At 42.3% G+C, this 14650-nt stretch overlaps 2 protein-coding genes across 5 annotated transcripts in view; one reads left to right on the top strand and one right to left on the bottom strand.

Moving 5' to 3' along the window:
- Nucleotides 1-4500, top strand: part of elf1 (E74-like ETS transcription factor 1) — a 41775-nt gene extending 37275 nt beyond the window's left edge. For all 4 annotated transcript variants that reach the window (XM_079556341.1, XM_079556340.1, XM_079556342.1 and 1 more), the window contains 2 exons: nucleotides 74-415; nucleotides 1401-4500. In XM_079556341.1, the coding sequence (XP_079412467.1) occupies nucleotides 74-415; nucleotides 1401-2175 (1117 nt within the window). In that variant the 3' untranslated portion in view covers nucleotides 2176-4500. The remainder of the gene's footprint in view (nucleotides 1-73; nucleotides 416-1400) is intronic.
- Nucleotides 4501-12944: 8444 nt separating this feature from the next.
- The window catches only part of tnmd (tenomodulin), a 74231-nt gene continuing 72525 nt past the window's right edge, over nucleotides 12945-14650 (bottom strand). Inside the window, exon 7 of the mRNA XM_079556366.1 lies at nucleotides 12945-13617. Within this exon, the coding sequence (XP_079412492.1) occupies nucleotides 13408-13617 (210 nt within the window). The 3' untranslated portion in view covers nucleotides 12945-13407. The remainder of the gene's footprint in view (nucleotides 13618-14650) is intronic.

Below are 14650 nucleotides of genomic sequence, written 5' to 3'. Positions count from 1 at the left end.
AAGTTAATACAGTATACTATTAACCTGTTACTTGCAGTATAGCTCAATTGTTTCTTGTGGTTTGGCCTTGCAGGTACTACTATCAGCGAGGCATTCTGGCAAAGGTGGAGGGGCAGCGTCTTGTTTACCAGTTCAAAGAAATGCCTCCCGACCTGGTCATCATAGAGGATGAAGACGCAGGTTCTGATGTAAGCTATGGAAACCAAAGATCCACCAATGGGAGGTCTGTGGTCCGCAAAGGGAACAGCCGCGCCCACGGGCAGCACCATGTCCAGGCTCGGAGCGTGAAGAAAGAGCCAGAGGAAGAGATTCTGTACCGAGACGTCAAAGAGGAAGAACTGGATGAGCAAATACATTCTGTGCACATGCTGCAGGCCAGTCAGGGCGCCCTCGTTCAGGACCCACACTCTATGAGGTAAGAACAGCTCGTGTAAGCTACGAAGAAGAAACAAATGCAATATTTTACTAACAAATTGAACCTCCACCAAGAAGAGATGTGCAATATATCGTTTACAGGACAATCGTTTTGAAATAGTATTGAAAGGACGTTCAAAATATAAAGTGTATGGTGAATAACATAAAACCAAGCTGCTTGAACTGCTGTTGAAATTGTTGAGTGGAGGTAAAGTTGTGTCAGCTATTTATTTTCTTACTGAGTAGATTATTTACCATTGATATGCGCACAATTTTCTGATGGTTTGCAAAAAAAAAAAAGGTTTTACAAATTAACTCTCATAATACATTGATCAATACATAATTGCCGCTTTATAGTTTGTCCGTTACTGAACATATTAGCTGCAAGTGTTGAAGACAGGAACATTCACGTGTGTACAAGGTTAATGAGTGTTCTGTTCTTTACTTTGGTGCAGCTAGTACAAGATATGCACAGAATGTTCTTGTCTTACAGAATGTAATTTACCAAATGACAGTTCTCCTGTTATGGATAGACCTCTCAGAAGTCTTATTCCTGAAATCACTGTGTAGGAACTACAGTATATCCCAACGGTGGCAACTCCGCACTACAATGCATCATGTAACATATTACTGTGCTGAAGTCTCTATTTCGGTGCTTTTGTTACCGTATCAGTCAGTTGCATATTTTATCAACTGTTTAACATTGTTTGTGCGCGGAAAACAAGGAGAATAATGACTACTGCAGTACAACAGACAGCGTTGTTTATTATATTAATAAGGGCATTAGTTCTGCTGGGGAGGATTATGAATGTGCGCTGTGTAACTTTCTCAGTATGGCTCCATTAAAAAATAATCCTTGTCTATATTTACAGAGAGACAAAATGAATATTTGACTACAACAGGGTCGACAGAGAAGATGAAACTCAGAGTTACAGATTCTGTTTGCTGCTTTATTTATACTAAGCCTCTTTGTTCTGTCTCTTCAGGAACATCGGCGTTCCCACATCTGTTCCTATGGTTATGACTTCACCCGGGTCGCTCCAGTCCTTACCCCTCACTGTTCTAGCCAATGGGGACTCAGCCACTTCTTCTCCCCCTCGGGTCATACTCCACACGATGCCCTCTGCCACAGCTGCTGGGAAGGAGGTGCTGACCATCCAGACGGCCTCTCTAACAGGTGGGGCCAGCAGTCTGCAAGATGGCCTACTTGTCACCAGCCTGTGCCCCTCCACAGTCTCCTCCTCCTCTTCCTGCACATCCCCTGCCGGAGTCATTAGTTCCACTGCTTCAAACATCAACGGGCTGCCGCGCCTGGTCGCCATCAACACCACCTGTGGGCAGACCATGGTGGCACAGCAGCCTGGCACTGTCATTGCTACAGTGCTTAAGTCCACTGACTTCTCAGGGCTGCAGGTCAAAGAGGAGATGCTAGACCCCAGCTACTTCCACTCTATAGTGAACAGTGATCCATCACTGGCAGCAAATACATTTGAGATGGGCGGGCCTGAGCTGCCTTACCGGACAGTGATCATTGATAGCAGTCACCAGCATGGCTCGGGGGCTGAGACTGACACTCTAATAAACGGACATGCCCCATCTCAGAGCCCCAGTGAAGGCCTGACCCCTGTGGAGGAGCTGGAGGTGCATGGGGAGATGTCTCTGCAGCCACAGCACACACTCAAAAGCCTGCATGAGCTGCCACTGTCTGTCCAACTGCCCGCAAACTTTATCCAGATTAAGGCAGAGTCTGCAGAAGCCTGAGGGCATCTGCACCCCTCACACGCTTCTCCAAGAGCTACATTTGAACCAATTTGAGCACGGACTGTTTCTATTGCTACCATCGTAATCTGATCAAAGATCAGAGCAAGGGGTCTTGCCGAGCAAAGCTCTTAAAGGTTGTTAAGCTCAGCCTCAGGATTTATTGTTTACTCACATTTGTGACCATGTGCCTAATTTTAAAGATTTAAGAGATTGTTTTTATAGTAAATCCCTGTTCAGACCTTTTACAGACTTTAAACCCGACACAGACATATGCACATGCCCACCAGGAGAGGAGCCATCGGATGAACCAGTGATCTCTGTTCACCAAATGTGCCAGTTATTTTCCTAATGTTAGTAAATGTTTAAAGACTTGCTTTATACCAGCCTCAAACCAAAACAGGAGACTGAATGCCAAACGGTGCAATGGATCAGATGGAGGGCATGCCCAGAGCGTGTGTGTTTAAACCGGATACAGTACTTGCTGTCAGAGTTCAGCTGTGTGCCTTAAAGGAGGTTTAGAAGCTCAAGAGAAATAACTGCAAAAAAGATTAACAATGGGCTAAGTAGCTTTATAGACTTTCAAGAACTTATTTTTTAGTTACATTGACAGGGACATAAAAGCTATCATCCTCCCCCACTATGAGCCTCGAAACCCTGCGTTACTATGGAAATGGGCATTTTTGTGTTCCAAGGACATTTGAACATCAAAGCTTTTGTACAGAGTCGTCCAGGGCGCAGTTAAGATACTGAGGCACAGAGAAAGGCTGAGTATGCAGGGCAAAGCAGAGTTTATCAGAGACTGGTATCCATAAGGTTTATAATGTGTTTATAAGAATGGAATATAGTGTATAAATCTATATATGAATGCATAAATACAATTGAGATTCAATTTTATGGCCACGACAAATTATTTATTTTGTGAATTTCTAAATTCTGTGTCAAAAGGCACATTTGACTCGTATTTACATGTGCAAACATGAGGGAAATGCAGTAAATATGACCGAGAGGAGGAAGCTTACTTTTTAGAGATTTTCATTTGTATAGCGAAGCATACCGTATAATGAACAGGTATTTTGTGACTCAGCTTTATGCAACATCATTACTCTACTGTCCTATCATTCTGCTGTAGATGCCCTTTTTGATTTAATCATGGATATGCTTTTAAATTCTTTACGCGGACATACCTTCAGTTGAATATACATAAACCTTCAAAGTATCAAATATATCACACCACAGGACGACACTCTGTCTGCTCCTTTTTAACAAATGTCCCAGGACAATGCCTGTCTCTCTCTCTGCTCATGGGTCAGTCCAGTCTGCGCCTCCTTCATTCGCTGTCCCACTTTGTTAAGGACCTCTCAGGGCAGCCGTCTGATTGGCCCCTCGGTCCAGCCTGGATGAAGCCATATTGATCCTGAACGGTTTCACGGCTAAATTGGTTGTATTTCCCCCAGACTGTAGCTCCTCTCTGAGGGCATTGAGACACACTGACCTCCATCTGCACTGGCACCTAAGGACCAGAGTTAACCGCTGCTTACAGTGCTCTGGGTCTGCTCCAACGTTCTGAATGTATACTTTTTAAGTCGATATGCAAATATAGGGACAATCACTTTTACACTGGGTTAAATTTGCATTAAATACCAGACCTTGAGTGAGGATTAGCTGCTTTCTGACTTTTCCTGCTCGAGGTATGTCCGCTGCTTCTGTTTTGTTGCTTTTTATGTCTTTTTGGGTTGTCAGTAGCCGACTTTATGCTGAGTATAGAATAGATTTTTACAAAACAGTCATGCATAATTAAAAAAACCCAATCTTCTTCAATCCTCTCCGTCTGTGTGTTGTTTGTTATTGCATCGCCTTTGTGAGGCAAGACATTTGGGAAACTCAACAAACAACAAACTAAATTAAACCCTGGGAACAAATAGCCCCAACTGGGCCACTTGGTCAATTCATTTCCCCTTTCTGGAATATTAAATATGAAGTACTTTCTCGTTCATAGTCATATCGTGCGGATGTGCCGTTTTGAGGGACATTCGACTGCATGGCATTTGAAAAGTCAGAAAAAGCCAGCGTGGTGACTGGCTCGGAGCCATTAGAAGAGCTCAGACTGATTGGACTGTACTTAAGAGCGGTGCTGCTTCTCCTGTGGCTGTGGGGGGATGAATACATTAACATGTGACATGCCCAGAGCCGGAGACAGCGGAGGGTGTCCGGCTGCTGCTGTGACTGATGGATGTGAGCAGAGGTGGGAAGTATGCAGTTACATTTACTCTGGCACATGATTCACTTACCAGAAAAACCTCTGGTACAGGGCTTTTCTGGTAAAAAGTACCTGCATCTCTTCTTAAATTCTCCCATTGATGTTGAACTTGCAGGCTAGACGTTTTTTTTTTTACTTTTACATTACCGTGACAGTATTGCTCCCATCGTGCCCAAAGTGCTTCACGAAAAAGTGAGAGTAAAAAACACACACAATTGAGAATTTCTAAGGTTGGAGCGGCTCTAATGTTTTTGGGGAGGGAGACTGTTCCAGAGTTTGGGAGCAGCCACAAGAAACGCCCGATCTCCTCGTGTCTTTAAACGGGATTTGAGCACGTTCAAACACAGCTGATTCGCAGACCTGCCTGATCTGACTGGGACATTAACGGACAAGAGCTCAGAGAGGTCCCCGGGGTCAAATCTGTTAAAGCATTTAAACACAAGCATCAAGATCTTAAAGGAATAGACCACTGTTTTTACATACTGACTTACCTGCACGGACGTCGAAGTGATCCTATGGTGTTATTACGCCTCACAATGTAGTACCCCTGTTTATCCGCTTAGAAAATCGACATGTTTCATTTTTTTGTAACTAGACTTGAGTTTTGTAACTTTTTATGTAACCGTATTTAAATAGGGAAAACGTGGTCGCTTCTAACTTCACCCTGGGAGAGGCTAAATGCAAACAACATCTTTGGTCTATTTGCGTGACTGAGCGCACGCACATAGACAAGACGTACAACTCTTCTAAGCTCAGGCGAGAACATATTTCAGTATGGAAAAATGGTGGTCTGTTCCTTTTAAGTCAGTCCTATAGATGAATGATTTCCTTCATCTAGAATTCATGGTTACTTATTGTTTGGAAATATATTTAATTGTTGATTTTTTCCTGTTTTGTAAGTCGAATTGCATCCACAGCAAAACACTTACTGGTACCTTACTTAGGTGGCTTCTTTGGTCAGGACACACTTGAAAAAGATTCTTGATCTCAATGAGGTCCTCCTTGGGAAATAAAGGTTCATATAAACTCAGCATTTTCAGCAAATACTTTAGTAGTAATTAGTTAATTGAGTCCCAACTTAAGGGCCCTATACCTCTTAGCACATTTTCTCCAGTTTGGCTTTACCCATATAAAAAAAAAAAACAGCAAAATAGCAGTGATGAAGAGATGAAAATGCAACCAAAAAGTGATGAAAAAGCAACAGAAAAACATGATGAAAACGCTGCAAAAAGGCAACAAAAAACGGACAAAAACGTGGCGAAAATGTGACCCCCCCAAAAAAAGCAATAACAAAGAGATGAAAAACACGACAAAATCGCTTCAAAAATGGGTCGACCATGTGACAACAAAGTCAGGATCACGTAAAGAACTGAAAAAAGTGAGTGCATCAGTAGGTCCGGGAAAAAAGTAGGCGCAGGTGCTCTTCAAAGATCAGATATCAAACTGATATGCCCTGAGGAAGACCAACTAGGTCGAAACGCATCGGCATGTCCATCTAAATAAAGTTAAGATCACTTTTGTAGGTCTTAGCTTTCAGATGAGGCGAACTGGAGAAAATACATACGGGGGTTAACAAACTAAGAGGAAACCACTAAATCATAATGTTAGCTGTGGTCTCAACTCATTCTTGACTTTCCAAACATATTAGCATTCCATTTCTTCACAGGGATGAGTTTGTGTTCACATATCACAACCTCGCGGGGTCCCTTTCACAGAAATGCTGCCCCACAAATGTCTAACAAATGAGATTACTGAGGAGAAAACGTATATTGTTCCACTACAAGGTATAGTGCCTTTAAAGTTGTGAAGTAAAAGCTCTCCTACTTGAGAAAATGCTTTGGCTACCCACCTCTAGGTGTGAGTGCTGAGGTTGTGCTTGGCTGACTGAAGGGTTGCGCTGACGGAGATAGATTACCGCATGTGTGATGTGGATGTGTTGGTGGAGAGAATATTGGCTTGGATGGAGCGCTTGTTGAGGTTTCAGTGCGGGCTGGGCCGCTTCTGCTTCTGCTGCTGCAGGAGGAAAATGTCTGGCAGCCAGCTTTGCCTACTGCGCCTGGCCATGTCTACACCCACACTTCTACACCCACTGTGCACCTCGCAGTTCAGTGTAGCTGTAGGGTTAAAGCATGAACATGAACACAAGGCCAATGTGTGTCGTCACGGGACCTACCCGAAGTCAAATATCAATGAAATAAATAAAGCGGCAGCGCAAATCAATATGGGCACAAGAGATCACTTAAAAAACAACAACATATCATTCAATTAAAAATAAATAAATGAGCAGATTTCTTTTTGTTGCTTGGCGCATCAGAGAGAGTAAAGTTGAGCGCATTTGATCGAGAAGCAATTACTTAATTTTCCTGCTCTAATTTTTGATTTTGAAAACACCACACAAAGAGAAAATTATAACATTTCCTCAATATGGCACTCAGAGATTATGTAGAGTAGCTGAAAATAAAATCTCGAATGGGGTTAGAATGGGGGGGTCGTCACTTACAAATCACAGACACCACGGTTTGGGGACTCCTGAATTAAAGCAGTACTAAGTAACGTGTTTACCTCAATAAATCCTTTCCGTAGTCCCTGTGGGGGTAATACAAGTGTTTATGGGATGATTGGAGGGTCTTTCATCTACCCCTGGTGTCTCTGGCCAGAAAACCATGTTTGCAACTTGACTGCCACCGGTCCGGAGAAAGCAATACACACTAATGGAATCACGAAGAAGAAGCTAACGGGCAAAGCTAACTGCGGGCTATTGTCACTTTAAACAGTATTTACAGCCAAGTTTGAGTGAAAAAAAAAAAAATCCATTGTATAATTGGATGCACAATATCCCTTTGTCCCTTTGCCTTTCCTGTCAGCGTAGTATTTACTCTCCAAGACAATTAATAAGTTAAAAAATCGTAACTTGCTACTACACCTGCAGTTGCGCTTATGGCCTCTAGGGGGAAGGGTTACTTAGTACTGCTTTAAAGGCACTACACCATTTTTTTGTATCTTGTAGTGGAACAAAATTAGAATAGCACTGCGCATCTACATCATAAAGCAGTTTTTTTTTTTTTATCAATTTTATGAAGTTTCGGGCTAGTGTCCCAGCAATTCTTACTGTACGTGACCCCGAAAAATGACCCTGCAAGTTGTGAAGTGTGCCTTTAAACTCATACCTGTGGAATAAATGGGATGCTCCAAATACGTTAAGCAGGCCTACGTGGGGAATGAGTTGGGATCAGAGCTAATATTTGAGTTACGAAGTATCCTCTTCCATTGTTTGTTAAAATAAAACATAGCAAAAGAACATCAGGTATGAGGCCTTTAAGGTAGGCCTACGTCTCACAACGCACTACCTTCAAGAAACCTCCCCTCGAAATTAGAGGTGCTAAGTACGCAACGGCTTAGTAAAGGCCCATTCTAACCTCACCGAGGCAGAAAGTGCTTTAAAAATCATTGCTCAGGCAGTGAACAAGACACAGCCCTCCATTACATCCGCACAGACACTTTGCTTTTTCTGCTGGGCACTCCCATCGATTGGGCTGCCATATGGAAAGCGAAGGGTTGTTATGGATTACCAAAGTAATAGAAGGCTACTGGCTTTGCTTTATGTGCGCGCGCTGCCGCAAACGACGGCGACTGAATCAGAGAGAGAGAGAGAGAGAGAGAGAGAGAGAGAGAGAGAGAGAGAGAGAGAGAGAGAGAGAGAGAGAGAGAGAGAGAGAGAGAGAGGGAGAGAGAGAGAGAGAGAGAGAGAGAGAGAGACTCGAAGATGGAGCGAGGCAGGGCCGGGCGTCCGGGGAGAGAGGGGCAGAGCGCGGGAGGACTATTTCTGTGTCGCCCGCAGCCACTGACACTGCTCGAGTGTTTACTGCGGTGCCATGCTGCCTCTCTCAGTGGGAGTAGTTGAAGGATGACAACGGACATTATTGTGCCTCGAGCTCATGGCAGACACAGACAGCAGATGTGGGGAGGGAGAAAAAAAAAAGAAAGAGCTTATTTAACCATCAGGTCACCAAACTGGCCCGGCCATTACGCGCTGCATCGCATCACTTTCAACAACATCACCTGTCTTTTATGATAACTTGATGCATATTAATATAGCCTATTTTTATTTTTTCATGCACAGACAACTCTAAAAAAAAAAAACCTTTAAAGGAGTTTCAAGATCTGTGTTGAAGCCGCCCAATAATTCAACGATGAGGGAAAAAACAACATCTGGATGAAAATGGCAGCGTGTGGCGCAGAAACGCAACCTCTCCACAAGATGGCACTGGTAGTACACGCGACCTCCGCTGTAGGCTACTTCTTGTTGCGGCGTCGCGAGCAGCGCACTTACACGGTTTTGGTCACTGGTCTAAATTCAAAACTCTCCCCATACGTAGGGGTTTTTTGCTCTTTCTTCCCCACGACAGCAAATGATCTAAACGAAAACGACTTTTTAGATTTTTTTTTTAATGTAAGCGAGAAGTGAAGTTTCTCTCCATGTTTTTGATTTGGCTGAGTGACAAATGAATTCACTCCAGCTTCAATGACGATTGTGAATATTTGCCTCGGGCGGTGTATCGGCGGATTCCTTTGAACTGCGCTATAACCAGTGCGCTTTATACGCATATCACTCTCTCCCTCCAGTAGACTAGTCCACCTTGCCCCCCTCCTCATACAAACAGAGAAAAACAAGCACTCATGCTTCTTTTTTTTATCATTTATTTTTGAAAGATGTGCTTCAATCCCCATTGCATTTAAGAGGGGTTTAGCCGAAAGCTTGTAGGTTACGTATGCCCCACTAACTGTATAGGCTAGTGCAAACTTCTGCAGAGTATTTTTAGGCTACATCAAACAAATAAAGTCTATTCTTCCAGCTTGCATTCCGAATCAGATAATTTGTTTTTGATTTCTCTTAAATAAAACCGCTCTTAGTTACCGTTGAATTAAACATTAATCTTACCATGATTCAATAACTCACTTTATCCGATTTTTTTTTCCACTTGTAGAGAATGAACATTGTTTTGTCTTCCCTCTGTGTATTGTGTGTGCCAGGGGATCCTGCTTTACTTCACTTACCAATGGGTCCTCACTGATTTCAAATTTTAAAGCTGGGGTGCCTGACTTTTTGTTGTTGTAAAGTACATTTGTTTTCCCACCACAGGGTATGTTGTAAACACAGCAAAAACCAGACCTTGTTGCATCGTCTTCACCTCATTTTTTATTGAGTGATAGAAGCAGAATCTAAATGTATGTTGGGGGTGGTCCCGACTACTTCACTTTGCCACCGCTTGAAGCTTTAAACGGGCGTGAAACTTGCATTCAAACCATTTGAACAATTCAGACATGCTGGAGGGATTCTGTGAGATAGAAACTAGTTTGGCCAAAACTAAACATGTCACAGTTTGTGCATGAAAAATCGGGTACTCCAGCTTTAAAATCTCCCAAAACCTCTAGCTGAGCCATGTTATGCCAGTGAATTTGTCGCCCATTTCTTATTCTTCCTCGCTATGTTTCAAGAGAGCTATTCATTTTCTAATAAGAGGAGCGCTTCAGGTCTTCAACACAGTAAAAAATGTTCATTATTAGTTACAACTCTACGATCAGTTGAAGGTCTTTAAAGAATATTTATAATACTATCTTTATTCAATTATTTTTTTTATACAAGCCACTAATCTAGACGCTCAAGAGCTTATTGTTGGCAGCTGTGTCTAAAGGGTAGCGCCATTTCAGCAGCAGACTGTGCGCCTCTTTACCCCTATAGGCCAAAGCTGGAACGGCACTTATGGCAACGCAAGCTCCGCTCACTGCTATGGCAATAAAAGTCGTTTGAAAAAAAAAAAAAAAAAAACACACACACAAAATCAGTGTATCTAATAATAAAGCGTTTTCATTGATAGCTAATGCTTGTGAAGAAACGGGACGTTATAAATGAGTTTGGAACACAACGGACATGACTTCACTCACTCCTTCTAATTGTAAAGATAAATACATAAATGAAGTATTGGGCTTCAAACTGAATGCTTTCACCCACCGGCCTATGAATATAACCCATGTTAACATACTTTTGCATTCATTTGAGTAAACTTAAACATGCGGGCCAACTGTGATAATGAATAGCTTTTTTTGTTGTTGATGCTTTTGCACGTCTTCATATCTCTCCATACAGTTTAAAGACTGCTAATTCTACCACTTCCAAGTTTGACTTTTATGGTTAATATTAAACTTCTTCTCTGGTCCCGGCAGGCAGGAAGTAGCTCTGAGGGAACCCAACTGTAATATCTGTATCAAGCTTCTCCACTCGGGGTCCTCGCCATCCCATTCAAATGCAAGTCTCAAGGCTTCTATGGCAATTTACTCTCTCCACCGGCAGCACAAAAGAAGTCTCCGGATTCCTCGGAGACCTTCGCGGATAGACAAGTATGAAAAAAATAATAAAATATAGTTATATTTCAAAATATTGCAGAAGACAGCAATGAACGATTTCAGGCCTATGTTTTCATAAGCAATTCGACTATTTGATGAGATATGGGTATATGTATAATTTTATTTTATTTATTTTTTACTTTTTTTTCTCTTTCTCACAGAGCCTTGGGGAGCTTCAACTGTACACTCGTCAGTTCATTTGAAAGATGTTCTGCATTTGTCAACTCACAGCGCCTCCATTTTCTTTACTTGACACGCCGCTCGAGGCCATTGACTTAAAAATAACAATATGGTCGTGAGCCTGAACTCCCATTTACGAGCATATCCATAAAACATTTACATACCCTTAATATGTTTTGAACCAAACCAGGTTTCCGCTGCCAAATATTATTGATGTGGCTGACGATATTAGCATACGCAACCCGACATGAATCAACAGTCGTATTTACTTACAGTGAGAGAGATCTGTTTGTGTATATAAACAATGCTTTATTACAACGCACACAGGAGACATGATGGAACGCAGTACAAGAAAAGCAATATAGGCTTGTGGATGTCTTTGTCAGCACACGCTCCTTTAATTTCATGCTAAATGTCTCTGCTAATGAGCGCTGAAGCTAATGAAGAGGAGATTTGTTTATTATATGGATAGCAGGGAGCACGTTTCAACAGCTGAGACACAAACACCCTGGGTAGAAAGTTCATGGATATACTTTCAAACATAGCAACAAGGAATAAGTATAGCACCAGCCCATCCATTATTGAGCATTTGTAACACAATTGTAAAGCATCGCTACATAACTCAATAATTCATCACTACAAAGCATTCACAAAGCGTTTTCCTATTAACTGTGGACCATTCATGTTGCGTCGTAGCTCTATCACAAGACCAAAAAATAAAAAAGTCGCAAAACATACACATAAAAGGTACATCTATAGCTTAACACAGTCAAACTTGTCAGCAATACGATGTGTGCTACAAATGCTCAACGGAAAAAAACAGTCAGTGTCATATCTGCAGCGGTATGGCTTTAAATAATTCATGCAGAATAGATTTCGAATGTGTTGTGTTTTCGTCGTTACTCTGTGCACAATTCCTGTTTGTAATTTTACACACAAGTCAGGCCCAGGAAAAAGGTTGTCTTATTGGATCTAAACATTTTCATGATATGAGGAATGAAGAGGCACATATGCAAGTGCCTTATAAATTATGAATTGAGTACATGTAATTGTGTATCGTTATAATATAAGAGATGGTTGATTTGATATAGTGAATTTATAGTTGAAAGAAACACAAGAGAGATGCACAGGAGCGCTTCAAAGTGACAGAGAGAAGCACAGCTCCTTTTGCACAACACGCCGCACAGCGTTTTGCACCTTGTTAAGAAGATGACAGAACACCAATCACAAATGCAGATCTGTCTTATCTGCAGAGAGTTCGTTTGAGGCGGGCAGATTGAAATGCAGCGTTGTAGATTAGATTACCACAGTGAAGGAGAAACGCAAGCGTGTTCAGAGATCTTTGGCAAATGAGACAATGGAAAGTACACAAGCAAAACAAATAAGGACATTTGCGCGTTGCCTTTGTAATTACAGTATAAAGAATATAGATACATTTTTAGTAAATATAGCACCACTTCAGCTGTAATCCTATAACTGGACCTACGTAACACACACAATGGTATATAAGAGTAACCAGGCCAAAAATCCAAAACATACACCCTGGAATAGACTAATAATACATGAAATGTCTGATGCTCTATTTACTTATGCTTTACTACTTTTGGCCACCTTAGCCTTGATATTTTTGTAGTATAACTTAAGATACTGTGTGTGTCTAGAAAAAAACATCAGATATTTAAAAAAATGCAGTAAGACAAGGGAGCAATACTGCTTCAATCTACTGCAGTGAAAATGCAAGCTTTTCCAATTGACGGAAATGCCAATAACAGCAATCGACAAACTTGCTAATTTAGTAGATAGTTTGACCACAGACACAGGATCAGATCATAGTTTGGTGAGGGCGTCTGGACCTTAAAACACAGAGAATCTTCATGGAAATCTCCCTGTGAGGTATATCGGAGTGTGGGCTGGCATTTTGAGCGAGGAAGAGGGAGAAACACCAACCCAGTTCTGGTTTTGAACATAACATATTTTAAGTTATAAAACAAATAAGTTAATTTTGCATGATATGGGGCCTTTAAATGGGTGGGTTCCATGTGGGTAGTGAGTAGAATTAAATTGACTAGTCTGGCTTTAAAAAGACAGCGCTTGGAATACTATTTGAGACGACTTTCTTCACAATCATCCAAGCGGGACAATTTGAGAGAGCGAGTCCACAGTAAATGCCTTGCCGTTTAGAAGAAGAATCGGAATGCTTGAAGTCCTAATTAGGCTGTTTAGACTGACTAATGCTCAATGGGCCAACTTTCTGATTGGGAAATAATTGCGCGCAATGGACTGCCTTGGTCTCGCAAGTGGCCCGGAATATTTATCACCACGGCCGCCTCCCAACCTACGCAAAACGGACAGAGACGGAAAAAAGAAGAAAACACGCCTTTCTCCGCTCCCTCTCAGATCCTGCCGAGCATGCGGGCGATCCACCAGTTGCACGGCATGACAATCTGACAGATGGTGCGGCCTCCCTGGTAGTAGTAGGGCCATGGGTTGAAACCGCCCAGGGGCTCGTGGTAGCGGCGGCAGTAGCGGTAACCACGGCGACAGTGCTGGCAGCAGTAGCCCAGGTCGTCCAAGCGGTTATCCAGCTCGATGCCGGAGTCCCTCTGCAAAAAGGAACACGGGAGGCGGGACAGAGGGGTTACAATCTCAAAGTCTTGCACACACACAGACACACACAGACTGTAAGATGATAAATGCAAGCGCTCCCACGGCAAGGTGAGAGGAGAGACGCTCCGCCGTGTGAAGGGGCCGGTGCATGTTGTGGGTGAAGGGTTGTTTGTACGAGTCCAACACCGTGTATAGATTAGAAGTGATGTGTACAGAACGCATACAGTAGCTGCCCTGCAGTTCAACTCTTAATGAAACACTCACCTTGAGAGTTGTGTATTCCATTCAAGTTGAGCGGGGATGAATAGCAAACCTGATTATTTCAAACAGAAGCTATAACTTACTGGTACACATAATTTATCCCTATCATTCCTTCCATCTCTATGTAATCTTGTATAATGCAAAATGACTATTCTCAACTATATTGATAAAATAATCGTTTCCAGGAAAAAGCAGCAAAGTATTGATCTCTTTTCTGAATACCGTATATACCGGACTATTGAGCGCACCTGAACATAAGCCGCACCAACTGAAGTACACAAAACGGACATTTTTCACAAACACCGTGTTGCATTTTCCATACTTTTACGCAATAAATGGACGCCCCCAAGCTACTTATTTAGCCCTCTGTGAGTTAAAACTGTTCTGAGATGAAGAGCATAACGTGATGGTCTCGGTGTAGCGCCAGTATCAAAGCACTCGCCTCGCCATGCTTTAGAAACGTGACCTACACTACCCCGCAGCACCCCCGTAGGAAGGGCTGAATTACAGGACAACTCCCTCATATTATGCGCTATCCTGGTCGGGCTCGTGCATAAGCTCTAAACTCTACACAAATAGCATGTAAAAATATGTAAATTGGCCGTATTGTTGTATTGACCGCATGCTTCCGGGCGTGTGAAAAAAGTAGCGGCTTATGGTCCAAAAATGACTAATTATAATGCAGTAATTATATGCAGATGTAAAGCATGACAATGACTTGATAGACACCATGAATCTGCAAGGTTGATTTGAGCTGGCAGAGAATAA

Source organism: Gobius niger, assembly GCF_951799975.1.
Source record: "Gobius niger genome assembly, chromosome: 5".
NCBI lineage: Eukaryota > Metazoa > Chordata > Actinopteri > Gobiiformes > Gobiidae > Gobius > Gobius niger.
Note: the sequence above shows the minus strand (reverse complement) of the source record. Positions and strands in the feature narration are given on the sequence as shown.